The 16,965-nt window shown below is 37.8% G+C and overlaps 1 protein-coding gene and 1 long non-coding RNA gene across 12 annotated transcripts; one reads left to right on the top strand and one right to left on the bottom strand.

Annotated features, from left to right (window-relative positions):
- Positions 1-332: 332 nt before the first annotated feature.
- Positions 333-15,776, bottom strand: LOC126921849 (monocarboxylate transporter 3). 10 transcript variants are annotated; one of them, XM_050733790.1, is made up of 12 exons: positions 14,976-15,776; positions 14,766-14,899; positions 5,913-6,213; positions 5,690-5,833; positions 5,406-5,611; positions 5,099-5,327; positions 4,550-5,010; positions 4,233-4,461; positions 3,988-4,163; positions 3,684-3,906; positions 3,359-3,606; positions 333-3,283 (listed from the first exon to the last, which is right to left on the bottom strand). In XM_050733790.1, the coding sequence occupies exons 2-12, from the start codon at positions 14,856-14,858 to the stop codon at positions 3,134-3,136; spliced, it is 2,460 nt and encodes an 819-aa protein (XP_050589747.1). In that variant the 5' UTR covers positions 14,859-14,899; positions 14,976-15,776; the 3' UTR covers positions 333-3,133. The 10 variants fall into 10 exon arrangements, with proteins under 10 accessions (XP_050589747.1, XP_050589748.1, XP_050589746.1 ...); XM_050733791.1 differs by having other exon boundaries at positions 14,766-14,879; XM_050733789.1 differs by having other exon boundaries at positions 14,766-15,776.
- LOC126921886 (uncharacterized) lies at positions 8,812-12,358 on the top strand. 2 transcript variants are annotated; one of them, XR_007712582.1, is made up of 3 exons: positions 8,812-8,924; positions 9,157-9,549; positions 9,686-12,358. It is a non-coding gene; the product is annotated as an uncharacterized LOC126921886 (long non-coding RNA). The 2 variants fall into 2 exon arrangements; XR_007712581.1 differs by having other exon boundaries at positions 9,157-12,358.
- Positions 15,777-16,965: the final 1,189 nt, after the last annotated feature.

Genomic DNA, 16,965 nt, shown 5'->3' with positions numbered 1-16,965 from the left:
ATGTCTTATAAAAGAACAGAGAAACCATCGGCCGAGTGCGAAAACGTTTCTACAATTTCGTGTTTGCCAGATACGAGCCTTCGAACTTTTTGACTTGGCCTTTCACTACACGGTGATTTGATCCTTGATATTCAAACGTCCCGCCTTTATAAACGTTACAAACACATATATATATATATATATATATATATATATATAGTGTAATTTTGAGCACTTCTTTGAAAATATATATGTATGTATGTATGTATATTATATTAACTTATTCCTTAGAAGCTCTCAAAATTACACTCCGACAGATTTAATATTAAGGAGAAATAACTGGGAAATGTTGGTTCAATGTTTGCAATAACGTAGACGTATTTATTCCTTTTGTTTTCATATGGACGGTAAATCGCAAAGTTTCAATGGCAACGTTTTGTTGCAAATACGTAATATTTACGATATGCAGCAGATTGGGAAGAAGAGTCGATTCGTTAAGGGTTCGATACCGACGAACCATCGTTACGATCGCTGACAATAATGCAACCTGGTTGACGTATTACAATATTTTATTGCTAATAATTTACTGCGTATTCGTGATTTACATGCGGCAAGAAAAATAACGTGAAAACGCACGGAGAATAGTCTGCGAACCAAAACAACGTACGATTTAAAAAAGCGAGCGGGGATACGCGGATACTCGTACTTGAGCGCGAGTATCGTTCGTGGGAACTATGGGAAAATATGTACGTATTATTAATAAATAAACAAGTCAACGCAATATTTCAGTAATAAAAATTCATAATTCCTCTTCAATTTCAATAAACGTCGCCTAATACATTTGTCCTTCTTTGTACCATAGCATATATACTTCACTTTTTTTTTTCTTTTATTGTTTTCCTTTTTTAACATATGCACAGGATTAAGTCGTGCGCATGTGTGTTGAAACGTTCGTTTATATATGTATATATATACATGTATACACGCGTATATGTATATGTATATGTATATATATATATATATGCATCTATTATGCACACACGACACACACATACTTTGCGTATCTCTACTAGAATCCCGCCTGTTCTTACTAACATACATACATACGAAACATGCGCATGCGAAATGTCACATGAACACGCGCGTCGATATTATATATACTCTATATGTGTGTAAGTGTAACTGGTAGCACTTTTGCCGCAGCGACACGCGTGCACACATATACCTTTTCGACTGAATAACATGTATACATTATATTCCAATTCAAATCACAAAAACACGGTCTCCTGTACGACAATCGTGAGAATAAAAATAAGTGTCGCGATAGTTGTACTAATTAATATAGTATAATAGTAGTAGTAATAGTAGTAGTAATAGTAATGGTAATAGTGATAGCAGTAGCAGTGATAATAATAGCACTGTTGGTATATTTTCTCTTCCTTTTGCTTTTTATCCATAATAACGGTTCTTTCCTCCTATTTTTTTTTTTAAATCTTCCGAGTCTTATGCATACGTATCGATAATTAATCACCATAGCCGCTTACCAATAATCACCGTATATACAATGTACATACAAGTATAACATTTGTTGTATGCCGTTTAACAAGATTTACAATTATCTTTTTTTGTCGTTCATTATGTGTATATAAATATATAAATTTATATGGTCATACATAAATTTATATATTTATACTAATCATAGGCGTGTATGCGTTTGTGAATAAAAAGTATTATACTTATGTAATTGAATAACGTTCTCTCTACTCTCGATAATTAATATTTAATTAGTTACATGTGTAAACGACAGGACAAACTACAGCTGCCGAGACTCACCGAGACGAGAATCGAACAGCACGTGTATTAGTCGAGAATTAGTTTGTGTTAATTAATATGCAACTATAGTTTCACATTTCTTCCCGACAGTAGATTCTCGGTCAATTAAAAAAAAAACTATTAATTTACACAAACTAGATGCATCAGACGAGTTGTGTCCTTTTATACATTAAGTAAAATAAACATTCTAGCTGAATATCATTAATATATTTAATTAATCTCTACCTAACGTGTTATTTGTTCATATAATCAATATATTAATACAGGGACATACGGTAATGAGGTCCCGAAACAGAAATCATTTTCTATTTGCCTAGTTTCGAAATTCGTTATACACTATTTTACAATTGCCTATATAATTATTTACAATTCTTTCCGCAATAGCGAATCTATCTGTATGTCGCCTAATCCACAGTTTCTTCACTTATGATAAGTATATACATTTGTTGTGTATGCAAGAAAAATATTTCTCTGAATGTAATTTAATTGGAATTATACATATCTTTGGATCGTGACCAAAAATAGATTTAAGTAACAACTTGTAGGTGGGGTATTCTCGATTAAGAATGGTCAATCATTGCGTGAATTGTCCACGTGTGCAACCTTAAAAGTCAAATGCGATACGCGCTAACGTAAATAACACGATAAGTCGACATAGTATAACAAACGTTTCTTTCGTTGTGTTCGACAAGTAAAACGTAGCTCAAAAAGTAGAACGCGGCCAAGTATCCTTAAAAAGTACTATAATGAAGATAAACAAGCCTAAAGGAGAGAGCCAGTCGCAAAATATTGAGATTGACCATTCTTATTCTAAATCATAATATTTATCACTTACGACGAAGATTAATATTCTTTCAACATTACTTCGATATGCAAGTGCAAAAGCATTTTTTTCACTTTTTCGTTATTTTTTATACTGATCATTCTATACTGATTAAGTTAATAAATTCTTCTATCTATCATCTACTATTGACATAGGCAAATGAAGTTTTCCACCTGATGGCATTTTTTACATTGTTACACGTGTTTGTTTGTTTGTTTGTTTGTGTGTGTTTGTGTGTGTTTGCATGCAAACCCACGTGTATGTGTGTAAGATTTATATTTATATTTAAATATTAGTTTCATAAAAAAAATTAGGTATATAATTGCAAAAATTGTAAGTACGTCAAAAATACCATCAGGTTGTACTCATTAATTTGTGCTTTATCCATTAGAATGTATAACGAAGAAGTACCTTTTTCAGACCTTTTAGAAGCAACAGCCCTATCACAGTGTGGCTCGGAGATGAAGGCTATTTCTTTCTCCTTATGCGGACCAGATTTTATAAAACAGACTCTATTTGTTTAATTTCCTTCTCGGGTGGTTCTTGTGGAGATGGTGCAGTTTCTATGATTTCAGGAATATCTTCTTCGTTCTCTTCTTCGATATCTTCATCAATTGGAGTCAATGTATCTAATATCACAGGCTGGGTCTGTAATAGAATTATTCTTACTAGTTAATTTCCAGTACTCTAAATAATGTTTATTACTTGTTACTATATATCTACCTGCGGCGTTGTGCACCGTTTCATAGCTGGCGCCATGAAACTAGTAACCGTGCTTATAAGGAAGAAAAATCCTGCCATAAAGAATGGGATACTGTAGCTTTGTGTTGCGTCATAAACGGCACCCGCCAAAGGTGAACCAATAATAGCTGCAGCTCCTCTAAATAAGATTAAAAGACCAAATGCATTGGTCAATTTGTCTAGCCCTAAGAGATCCACCAAAATAATCGACGTCAAAGAAATGTATCCAGCTGAAATATTACACAAACATATAATATTGACGCACACAATGAGATCCATAATAACATTTATTAATTTCAATACTTACATATAGCTATACCGAAAAGAATGCTCATAATGATATAAGCAGGATAAGAATGGCAGAACGGTATCGCAGCTACAGCAACTGTCGATATAATTAAGCAGATGTTGTTCAATAATAGTGAATCTACTTGTGGAAAATCCGCGATATATCCACAAGCTACACGGCCCAGAGTATTAGTAATTCCAATTATAGATACTAAATATGATGCAAGAGTCTTGTCAATATTCTAAAAACAATTAACATTGAAAAACTGATCATACAACAAACAATATGTAGTAAAAAGAATATCCTATAAACTTTAACTTACATCTAAGACCGCAGCGTCTAATAAATATACAAACGGCACGTATAATCCAGCCATTCCAAATACATTACTGATACCAATTAAAAGAAACACTGGATCCTTTAGTAAAGATAGATCCATCATCGTTGACAAAGCTTCTTTAAACGATTCAGGTAATACCAAACAGGGACATAGAGGTTCTGTAACATTTACTATGTTTTAATAAATGTTTATGAATAGTTATATTTGTAATTTTTTGAATTACTCACGTTGAGGCGCCTTTTCAATATCAGTATCTTTAACATCTCCACGTACGGATTTTGATAATGAAATAACACTTTGACGATAATTTGCAAGTGATTTTTGACTCTGATATTCTGGTAAATTAACCACACTGCCGCTGTAAAATATATCCTTTCGCGATAGTGGTCGAATAATTTGTGGTTTCTCTTTTGGTATACTAGATTTGCTGGTAGTAAAAGTAATACTTTCGCCATCCTGTAAAACGTATAATTTATGGTATAACTTAATAGTCTTTTTTTTTTTAATTAAGTATATTTTTAAAAACTCATGCTAAAACACGTACTACATCTATTTCTGCATTATTATTCCGAGAACCCATAACGCTGCCTGTCGAAAGTCTTAAGTGCAAACTCTTTCTAATATCGCCATTAGAATTTAACGTTGTTCTAGAGTTCTTAATCGCACTAAGACTTGGTTTATATCTCTCGCTAGTGCTAGTTTTACGAATTCGATCGAAAAAGGGTACAGAGCCATTTTTAGGTAAACCTTGTACGTGAGTTGTAAAAGCAGGTTGAGAAGCATTTCTAGGTATTATTGGTTTGAATTCGCTTTCAGACTTTTCTGACATATCTTTTGTATCTTTGGTATCATCGATATTTTTTCTGCTTTTCGATTTAGTGGAAATACTCTTTAAGTCCATACTGCCACTATTACTAGTTGCTCCACTGGAAGAGTGTTCTTGTACTTTCACCTCCGATATAGTGGGCAGAGTTGGCACCGTTGGAACTGGTGTTAAAGGAGTTCCTTTAATATTACAAATAAATGAAGTACATCGTAAAATACGGTGGTGTTCGATCGTCAATATAGTTAATTTTAAGACAGATTTTCTTACCAGGCACTAATTGGTCTAAATTGAAACTGGAATGAACACCAGGATCAATGTTAATAGGCATTTTCATTCTTTTCTCCATAGATCCATCAGGCAGTTGTACCATAAAATAAGAACCTCCGATACTTCCACGTTCCATTTGAAATCTTTTCTCTTCCGCCATTCTTTGTAATAATGGTTTAACAGAAGAAGGCTTTGGATATTCTAATGGCCTCATCATTGCACCAAAAACCTATAATTTTTCTGTTGTTGTTATCAAATATACGATCTATGTTCCAGAATGTCTTAGAAAGCTAATAGCTACACTTACAGCACAATTTAAAATAAGACCAGCCAGAATTAAATTTGCTCCTTTCCAATTATATGCTTCTAGTAACATTGTTACAAGAGGTGGAAATGCAAATGTGCCAAATCCTGAACCACATACAGCAATGCCTGTAGCTAGAGATCGTTTAGTTTCAAAATAATAACCTACACAAACTACTGCTGGTAAATATATTAGACCAAATCCAACTCCTGAAACAGCATAATTATTATAGCATAATCAAAATGTAAATAAGTAAATCAGATTATAATCCAAAATATTATACACACCTCCCATAACACCATAAGTCATCATAAGCATATTTACACTGGTTGAAAATGTTGAAAGTACAAATGCTGCTGCACCTAAAAAACTTCCTGCCATACATACTGCCCTACATCCATACTTATTTGTTAAAGCACTGACAACAGGTCCTAAAAATAGATTGAATCTTTTTAACCAAGACATTATTACGCTTGAGAGAAAGATGATATTTATAATAAAGAAATTTACCAGCACTGAGGTACATGCCAGATAACAACGAGCCAACCCATGCAGTTTTTCCTTTTCCTTCTCCAAAATATGTAACAAATTCTCCCAGAAAAACGCCAAATGTATAAGCAATACCATCTACTATCATGTTACACATGAATGATGCAAATACCACCACCCATCCGTATCCACCATCAGGTGGAGGTGGTATATCGTGGTATTCGCACAGTGAACCCCCTTCATCTTCTGGAGATGCTTCATCACTAGCTCCATCAGTGGCAGTTAATCTTGCATGCTCTTCTACAGAATATTCACTGTCCGTCTGTAAAATGGTACAACAACATTCATAAATTTGTAACTGATATACATAAAGTATTAACATTTTCTTATTTTTCTACATTTTCTCGAACATTATTCCAACAAAGTAATTCACCCTTCTTAGAAAATTTGAATGAATATTTGTTTTTAAATCTTGTTACATTGTAACATTGATATTTGTGTTTGCCTTGAGTAAAGTAGTGGCAGTTCACCTTGAATACTGCGAGAAAAGCTTCATTTCATACCAATGCATAAATACATAGGCAAATTATAGATATTTCTATACATGCCTGATTAACAAATTGTTAAATTAGAATACTTATAGATTTCGGAAAATCATGCAGATTCGACTACGATTTTATGACATCATTTTTACGAATGTAAATTACTTTCCTCCGTTGAAAATAAAATGAAATTATGAGAATGAAATGAAATAAATCGAAAAGCACGCTACTGCGGAAGATATCTTTTGGAGCGTAATGTGAGAACGCGCGGCCGTATTATAAGATGATCTCATAACGCAAACGTAAGCATAGATATGGCTACTGTGACTTAACCATTCCCTAAGGCTACGTTTATCCAAGGTAAAATAGCATTTCCTTTGAATCTAATAAAGAGGAAGCGATATTGATCACGCGATAAAACGATCGTGTTTAACGAAAATTCCTTAAGATAAGGAAATTTTAAGAATACTAGAGAAGAAGATAATACAGATCATATAAATGAATCTAATTTCGTGCTTCCTTAATTCTGCTGTATTCTTCGAGTCATTTTCGACTCAATCGTGTCCTTCTATCGTTTCTTCACCTCGAGGAAAATATAAAAAAGTCGTCAATGGTATTTTTAAAACACCTTCTTCAAGATATTTTAAGTCCTTCAACATGAGTGAGATTGGATAAGAATTCGAGAATCGCAGCAACGTTATAAGAAGAAATATTTGTAAGGAATTTTTTTTATAGAAATGTCGAAGGATCGAAGTAGTTCCGTACAATGACCTCGAGTATATTAAAATTATTAAACGAATTTAAATACAGCGCTAGAGCATAGGACACGCATATCGATAGGCTTAATAGTGACTTAGCTTAGCGGAATGGAAGGTCAACCCAATCAGCTGATCCACTGTCATTAGAATTGGCAAAGCGTGCGCCACCTAACGTCAAGGCAAACGAAGCTCGACGAGATCATTGTTTTCGACCTTGTTTTCGTGGCGGTCGGTGTCACATTCGCAACGGGTGCAAATTGTGCACACAGCCATGCAGTAGGTACATGGCTGTGCTGACAACGTATACATATGCGTGTATGGTGTGCCAGCCGTACTCGGTTCGTGTTCGTCAGAACCTTCTGTGCGAAAGTGTAATTTATGTTGATTGTCAAGGCTAAGTCACGTGTCGTACCCGAACCAAACTGGACAAACAAACGAAGCAATTACGACGAGAAACGATGTAAAACGGAACGAAACGAAACGAAACGAGAGTGCCTCGAAACTCGAGGCAAATCAGATCACCCAAGAATGAAGAGATCGAATCACGCAAGAGGCGCGTAAACGTGGTAGCACGCGCTTTACCAAATAGAGACAAATCTTCGAAACGTACCGTACTGATCTTTCGCACGCGACGCGAGCCGTATTGGCTGTACTGCGACTTGTTGAGCGACACGCGCGACATTCTACGATCGCTTTAATGTCACACTTCACTCGTTTCGCCGTTGGCCTCCGCACACTTATGCAAAGTTCTATTTTCGTAGAAGTGCGCGCAGCTGCGCGTTGTATGTTCTTTCTTTCCCGTGACTTTATCCCGTGGCAAGGTTTTACCACGCTGCGTCTCTTACGCGCGACTTTAACACACTCCCCCTGTTAGCGAATAACAGGAGTAGTAGTATCAGTATCACTCGTCAAAATCCGCTGCCATGTCTTTCACACTCACGCGCTCCCGTGTCAACTCTCTATTGTACTGCCATATCGCACGCCTTTGACCAATTAACGGATTGACGGTTATTCAACGGAAAGAAGAGTATGCAACGGCCCCTTAAAAAAAGTACACTTTTTGCAAAGATTGAGAGTTCACGTTCTATCTTGTCCCTCGTTGCAGCGCACGACAACTATACACAACATATATACGCGCGAGGTGACGCGTCTCAACCAAGCTCAGATCATCAACAAGGTCTAGCCACGAGACATCGGATGCACGCGAATCAAATGACACTGTATACCTCGTAAATACGGCACGCGTAAATTGTCATGACAATTTTGCCGGCAGAAACGACTGGTTTCTACTATTGCACGTATAACTATGCGTATCACTACGCACTACGATGAATCTATTTATATATAAACACCGTAGTTATAGCCTTTCTTCCTCCAACGTCCACGAACAAAGTAACTTTGTTCTCTACGCGTACAACGTTCTTTTCTCTGTCATCGTGAATGGCTTTGACAAATGATCTTTGGTGTAGTGTAAAAATATGTAATGCTGAATGCGACGGAACAGCATGCAATGGTGTGTCAATAATACGACCACTCGATCGTCGATTTGGCGATTACGAACACGCGTGCAGTGCAAATGCAAATGCACTGTTCTGTTTACCACTGTTCTGTTCTAGGCGAAGTCGCGATGCACCAATGACTAAACAGCACAAGTCTCCGTTGAAAATTTAAGTACCCGCCGGACAAAAGAGCTGCTTACGACAACGAAAGAACACGGACCTCCCGTTGAAGCGGTAAGCGGTACTGATCGGTTGTGCGCGAAAAGTTAACCTATAAATGCGAAGCGTCTCACACGCGTCCCCTCCCTATCTCACAATTACGTGGCGCGACAACCAGACGACACTCGAATTTGCATCGTTCATGATTCTAAAAGAAGCCTTGAATTTTCACACGTACGCAGTTTTCGCCTATCGCGATTTGTTTTAATTAAAGCAAAATGCCTAATTTACATATTCTGCACTATAGGAAATACGCTTTGTACAGGGCGCAACGGTTCGATACAAAATCCGCTTAAAGAAGAAAAAATCAATACGAGAACGGTTATAGTATTTAAAACGACCAAATTACATACTAAATTATAAACTTTCTCCTTGTTTTTCTCCATGTTGCAAATAACCGTACGAGCAGTTGATGCAATCGTAAACGATATAGAATTAAGGAAAGATGTTATATTTGAAGAGAACAAAGAAAAAACAGACAATAAAATGGCGGAGAATCCGTTTAAAAATTTCAACGGCTGTTTCCATATAGCTATAGCATGGACAAATGTATTTGATATGAAATGATTTATATCTTCACGAAAGTGTTACATAAATGAAAGCTACAAAGCATTAAGAAGCTGTGATCATGGTGTAAACAGTACGAATCTATTGTTTCATTTATTTTTATGCCTATAACAGTTTTTCGTAGAAATGTCGTAAAAAAAGGACACTCAAAATATTTATAGTATAAAACATTTCAAATTGAACTGAAACAAATTTTAAATTTTTTCTAGCTAAGAAATTGCTCTAACCACGCATCTTTGTAATCGACAAAAAAACTCATCAAGTATTGCATTCCATTCACAAAGTCGAGATATGCTTGGTCGACAAAGGAGCACAAAAATAAGCAGCTCTGTGACACTGCGCTCCACGCGAGGCCAAAAACCTTTTCGTTGTTCATATCCGTCCAACGAGGCAATGTTTGTATCAAGGGTTACTTGGTGCATTATTGGAGGAATTGCAACTCCGACTAACCAACACGTCGCAGCTCAATGTCACCCAGCTCTGCGCGGATGATTCACATTTGGCATAATAATGGAGAGATCGACATGTTATTTCCTCTAACGTGCAACTACAGGAGCAGCTTTTGAACTTACGTTTAATGTTTCGACATATTGTTCCACGCTAGCCATTAGTCCGTACTTAATCTTGTAAGCCACACGCTGTAGTAGCTTTTTTCAATATCAGGGGTAGAGGGACAAGCCTACCTTGTCACTCGAGGTTTATGCAATTTTTAGAGTTAGTTGTTTCGAGACGTTACCTCACTAAACAAATATTTGCTGGCAACGATCTCGTACTTTAGGAAGAAAGTGACAGTTCCCGATGCGGTGTTATTATCTGGTGACTTCGAGAAATCATGTTCATAGTCGAGCAGCTGAATACAGTAGTGTCGCGTTAACTGGTCAGAATTTTGCTGGCCATTGTTATCCCTGGCCAATTCTTCGAACTGATTTCGTAGTGGAACTCTCTGGACTCTCTTGCACAATAATTTACAAACTAATAATATTAATTAGTAATATTAATGAATCGACAATTTTCAAATTGTAAATTTTGTGTATGTATGTATGTGTGCGCGCGCACCCACTCGCATGCGCGCGTGTGTGTGTATACACTCCTTATTTATATTATTAAACTAAATGTGTAAGAGTTTATTTGGTTTACAAGGAAGTATTACCAAGGTCTTTGGAATTTTATTTAAAATAGTACACTATGTGAAAAATTACTTAAACAGTCTGATTCTCTCGAATTCTATCTTTTCTTTGTTCCAAACATCTGTTCGAAAATATCTCGCACTCAACAAGGAAGAGAGATACTCAAGATTTCGTAAAAATATACCTCCCTCAATAACTGGACAGATAAGGTCCCAACCCGTGGCCAGTTAGCGAAGCACTACTGTAGCCATGCGGGAAACATCGTACATCGTAAAGTGACCATCATATTGTAGCGTGACGCGCGCACTTAATAATCTAAGTTGATGCTTACACTGACATGAAATTAATCTTGCACGCAAAGGAGGTTACCAATATATATATATCATATGTCGTGTTATCAAGATTATCAACAATGTACATGAAATCTCGATTAATCGATTGCCATTTAACGATGGCCGTCTCCACAAAAATCACCAAACAATCGAATTACAGCGAACACAAATGAGAGAGCTGGCGAAAGGAGGCGGGGCGATGAGGCAGGAGGGCACTAAGTAAACATTCTGAAGATGATCTCGAGTCGATGTATAACAGTGGTGGAAACACTCGAAGAATCAGCACCGATAAAAGGGATAGGTAGATGGGAGGAGAATGGTACCACTGGTATATAACGTCGATCACGCGAGTTACTGCTGCAACATGCTGCATTCCACTGGGTGTTCTCTGTGCTCGTCTCTACGCACGAGTACATTTATGAATTAATTAGATAATAACCAACGACAATTAGTGTTGAAGGCACGATACATGAAAACACCATCTGCTTCTGATCTCCGCGGAAAAATTAGCAGGCAGAAGCAACGGCACGATACCGTTTTATAAAATACAATCAATTCGTAGTATTTGACGAAATAATAGCGACGGAAGAATTCTATTTACTGAAACAATCGTAATTTCTTTGTCTCAACCTAAAATAAGGTTGAGCTCGAAATAATTATGAATCAATCGATTTGAACAACAACGATCGCGCATCTTTCTTTCGAACTTCCAATTATAAAGCTTTCGAAAGCGTCACGAAACGTGCAGAAACGCAGATAACATCAATAATTTAAAATAATCGCGAGAACATCTGGTCCTCGTCTTCTCGGAAATGTTAACGGCAGCAGTAGCTTAAAATGACTCAGAAACCATAAATGAGAGCTACATCATGATATTTTCTCGATTTGCAACAGGCCATTGTTTACGACGATAGCCTAGCCCCTTCTTCGTTGTCTCAGTTTGCTTAGGACCGCGAGATACCAGGAGCCCCGATAAACACATGAACATAATAATCGAGAAAGGAAGAGCATGTTCCCTTTGCTGAATGAATCACATCGTCTGACAAGAGTATACGCTTTAAATTATCATAACCTCACCGGATTGATATTTTTTCTCCTTTTATCCGCGCGTATTTATTAAGTCGCGATAAGCTGTACGGAAAATTTATTGAAAAGATTAGAGCGATGTAGAACTGCTGAACAGCAGTTCTTACGAATTCGAAGAGACGTCGATATCATTGATATTACAAACGATGCAATCCAACCTAATCGTACTTACTTAATCGACTCAAGGGAAATAGGGAAATTAGCTACTGTTTGTAATCGGGATTGTTAATCGCCTGTTTCTTCCGTCTATGGTTATAAAGATTAACTGTTGCGATCATGTTCATCGATCTATTTAATCACTCTTAGCAAATTAATAATAAAGTCTAAGTGTGAGAAATTTGTTTATCAATTATTGAGAGCAATTTATTCGCATCGATTATCACGAAAGTATTTGCTCGCTTATCATAGAAAACTTTTATGAATATATTATACGTGTTATACAAAAGGTTTTGAAACTTCATCGACAATGAGATGAGACATAGCGTACGATAAGACATTGGTACAATATGAATACTGTTGAAAATGACTGCATTAGATAATCAACTATTCAAATATTTTTGTAACCTTTGTGATGTGTACGTTTAGAATAAATATCTGATATCTTGTATATATGCATATTTAGTCATGACTTATGATAATGCTAGTACAGTTTCAAAATTTTTTGTAATATATTAATATACGTAACATATTCGTAAAAGATTTTAGTAGTACGTGTTGAAATATATTCGTGAGTCGGACTATATTCATTTAAACAAGAGGGCCTTCGATAGAAGCAATCAGATTCATGGACACGTTTTCCTACTTACGACCTAACGCTCTTGGGCCGAATAGCCCAAGGATAAGGGAAATACTCGACATCGATACAGTACGATAACGAATTCAACAAACACTCAAAAGATAAGATGTTCGCACGTAATAAAATACATCTTAATCCATGGCTCGACACCAATCCATTGTAAACTGGCACGTGATATGGTCTATGTCTGCAAAAAAAGTAATAACATCCACAGACTACACCCAAACGTAGAATCTCGTACGCGAAATCTGTCTCTGTAATGTTACCGGCAATATATCGATGGGCCATTCGTAAATGTGTATTACCGATGTCTCAGATAGGTAGAAGAGATCACTTTCACTTGTGCGTATCATGATTAACTCGATCGCGTCGTGCTTTTCGTCACTTGAATCTAAATCCTCCATAATCCGTGGTAATCACGATCAACGATATTTACCGAAAATGTGACACCCCGTGAGACTTGCCAATTAACGATTTGTATACACGCGAAGAAGAGAACACGTTCACCGCCGTCTGTCGCCGCTGTTCCGCTATTTATTTAAATTGAATTTCGCGTTAAACCGACAAAACAATCGATTAGTATTGCTTCGACCTTCCCTAAGTTAGGCCACGTGCTGGTACATCATAGTATACCGTTTACATTGAAATTCTATAGTTTGGCTTCAAGGACGAGAAAGTTACGATTACCGTTTACACCGAACGCCATCGATGCATCGCAAGTATAATTGAACTTCGATTAGATATATCTGTTTATCTCGATGTGAAATTTTAACGACAACAAGGCGACGTCTACAATTACGATGAACTAAATACGATACAAATAACGAAGACGATAAAATGAACATTTTTGCAGACAATCGTTTCATTAAAAGACGAATCAATCTTACATACCTTATTCTTAGGCGACATCGCGAGATGCTGGCAGCAATGTCCTATTTAAATGAAGATGAATACACCCCCGTCGTGAATGAGAAAGCGAGTGAGAAAAAGAAAGGGAAAGAGAGATGGCAGGTCTTGCGCCACCTGAGTGGACAGCGTCCAGCTGCGGTATGGGAAACAAGCGATATGAAAATGCGCGCTGCTCAACCACCGGCTGACTTATCGCATCGCAGTCGTCAAGTCTGTCCGATTCCCCACTCTATGAAATATCTATCTCACTCCATTTTGCTTCCCAACTGTTCTCCGTGTATACTATCACTCGATTTGTTGGATGCTTCTCTCTTTGTTTTTACAATTTATTCCTCCATACGCTTATCCTTTTCTCATTCTCTTTGTTGCACTCGAAACCGACCATCTTCCTTCCGCTACCAGATTTCCACACATCTCACGATGCGAATACAGAACGCGCTGCTGCTGCTACCGATCTATCGATATGTACAAAATCCTGGCTATGTGTACGCCCCGATATTCCAAATATGCTCAAGATATCGTGATTAGATGAGCATCTCCCATATAGTGGCCACGATATTACAAACTCAAAACGATGCAATATCAGCAAACGATATCGTGCGATTGAACTATGCGAATAACGCTATAATAGAAGGATAAAAGAGAACGATACCATAGGAGGAGGAAAACCCGCGTAAAAGAACAGCGGAAAGGCTTAAATCTCTTTTACCGCAAAATTTTCGTGGAATTCGATACGATCAAGCGGAGGTTATTTTCTAAATTAAACAGTTCCGTGTGTTTCGTCACGAAAGGAGTTCTAGCGCAGATGCGCGAATACGTCTCTGTTTTATGACGAAAATAGAGTAGCAAATCGTAGCGTTCGGTTCACCCATTTCACGTGTTTTAAACACAGCTTCGGTTCCTTCGAGCTTTTTCTACGATGATTTTTCCACTGCCTTACTATACGGATATGAGACATGAATCATGACATAAAGACTAAAAAATTAGGAAGCAAGCACGTGAAAAGAAGGAAAAAGATAAGAAGATGAAAGAGACTTACGACATTATTGGCCATAGGTTTCGCCTTGATCTGCAGGCCATCATCGTCACCGATCTGCTCCCCGATCTGTTCGCGGCTGCTGGCGGGGCCCATCTCGGCGCCGCGGCGCCCACCCTAAAGTTAGTTGTCACTATCTTCAACGAAATTGAAACAATCACAGCTTCGCGATCCCGTGTCCCCGTGTACGAGGAACGAGATCAGAGCTATTACCAGCCGGATGACACCTCCTTCGGGCGGTCCGGTGCGCCCCCTTTCGAATTATGAGCTCTCCATTGGTGTTGCATGAACAATCCTGGAAGTCGTAGCTGCTCGGTGACAGCTTCTTCCGGACGATCACCGCGACCTTTTTTTTCCTTCTTCCTCCCTCCGAGTTTCTCTTGCCCTCAGTCCATCGGTGTTCTAACGCACAATTATACTCCGAAGAGAAGAGAAACGGATCTTGCTCTTGTCGGGAACGGTCGTCGAAGGATAATAGGTTATTTCTTCGGAGTGCGGTTAAACGACGGTCATACGTCACCGATCGTTTCTTTTTCCGGTGTTTCTCGTTACGACCAATTTGGCGATACCACGACACGACCGCCACCAATAGCACTAATTCCAAATCAGTTCGAACCCTCAACGATGACGAAGACGAGGACGACGACGACGAGAACGTAGCATACACCCCGCGCACGACCTAGTCCACGGAATTTCGATCCACCTTCCAGGAACTTACTACGTGCCGCCTCCCCCGATCCGTTTCGTTCAATCGTTCGGGTTCCAGTGTAAAATTGCGAGAAAAAATTAACAACCACTCTGTCACCGTCCTCGCTGTCGTTCGCGTAAGTATATTCGCGGTACAGCTAGATGATAGAGAACGTAAAAATTCTGTTGGAGAGAATTTTCTCGCAGACGATCCCGCCGCGGGTGGGTAGCGCCGCGGCGCCCCGGGATCAATAAAACGACCGCCCGGCCGTCGCCTTTCCTAGGTCCTGCCTGCCTGCCTGCCGTGATCTCCCGTTTACGCGACGCTGGACGTCGCGACGCGTACCCCCCCCCCCCCCCGCTGCTCTTCATACCGCGGCCGCGAACGCGCCGGACCTATGCGTAACACGCATGCGCGATCTCCTGTCGCGCACGCCCCCACGTGGTCTTTCCCCACGAGCTTGCGCAGCTCGATTATCGACGCGACAGTTGGTCGGTATTGCATGCGCTTATATCTAGCCCTTTCGTCCTACCTCTGTCCTCCTTTTTCCTATTCTTTTCCAATTTTGTCTATCTCTTCATGCGGGATAATGAAACATACAGATTTTTTCGTGTTGCTATTTTTGCTCGTGCCGCGTTTTTTTTTTATTTCCCACGGGAATCAATGAATGAGATTTTCCTTATCGCGAATCATAACTCACATCAACATTTCGTTCTGTGACAGTTAATTCCATACAACAATTTTCCAATTTTTCTCTTTAGTATAAAATAGAAACAAAGAATCGCGGTTATTTTCAAAGATCCATTCATATACTCGTCGGAATCAAACAATTTTTTTATGAAAATATAAAAGAAATCGGTTGGACTCGAAGGATGTAACAAGGTTAACGACGAAGATAGTTTGTTTTCTGCTTTTTAATAAAATCGGATTTTTATTTTGATATTTAGACTAATTTATTTACAAATATATAACGCGATCCACACTTTACTATATGTATCGATCTTGTCATATATTGATCCTACATGGTTGGTAGAAAGTTGTACGTACATACTTACCTACTTTTAAACGATTCTATAGTTACAATTTAAAGCGTTCGTGTAATTATTTGATTTATTGGAACAGAAGTACATTTATGAGTTCAAAGCATTCAAAGTTTGTCTCTTAGAAATCAGATAACTGTAGTTTTATTGCAACTTTCGGAGTTGGCTGTGGATGCTCAATGAAATTTAGAATAGCATGTTCACCAATTATGTACCAATTATTTGCGTTAAATAAGCTTAACTCTAATATTTTAAATGAAATCTTTAATTTAAGAAAAATTATTTACTTTGCCATAAATCATCGTTTTTTCGAGATGTAAGTCCATAAAGTAAATAAACGTCGTGTCTATTCTATTAAAAACTACTTGTGTAATTATTTTAATTAATCAGAAAACCGTGTGTATAATCGATTTTGTACTATTCCGTATATTATCCCGCACAATTGCTTTTATTTTGTAGCTGTATAAGGCAGATC

Source organism: Bombus affinis, chromosome 11, assembly GCF_024516045.1.
Source record: "Bombus affinis isolate iyBomAffi1 chromosome 11, iyBomAffi1.2, whole genome shotgun sequence".
Taxonomy (NCBI): domain Eukaryota; kingdom Metazoa; phylum Arthropoda; class Insecta; order Hymenoptera; family Apidae; genus Bombus; species Bombus affinis.
The sequence above is the reverse complement of the archived record's forward strand: the minus strand, read 5'-3'. Positions and strand labels throughout refer to the sequence as shown.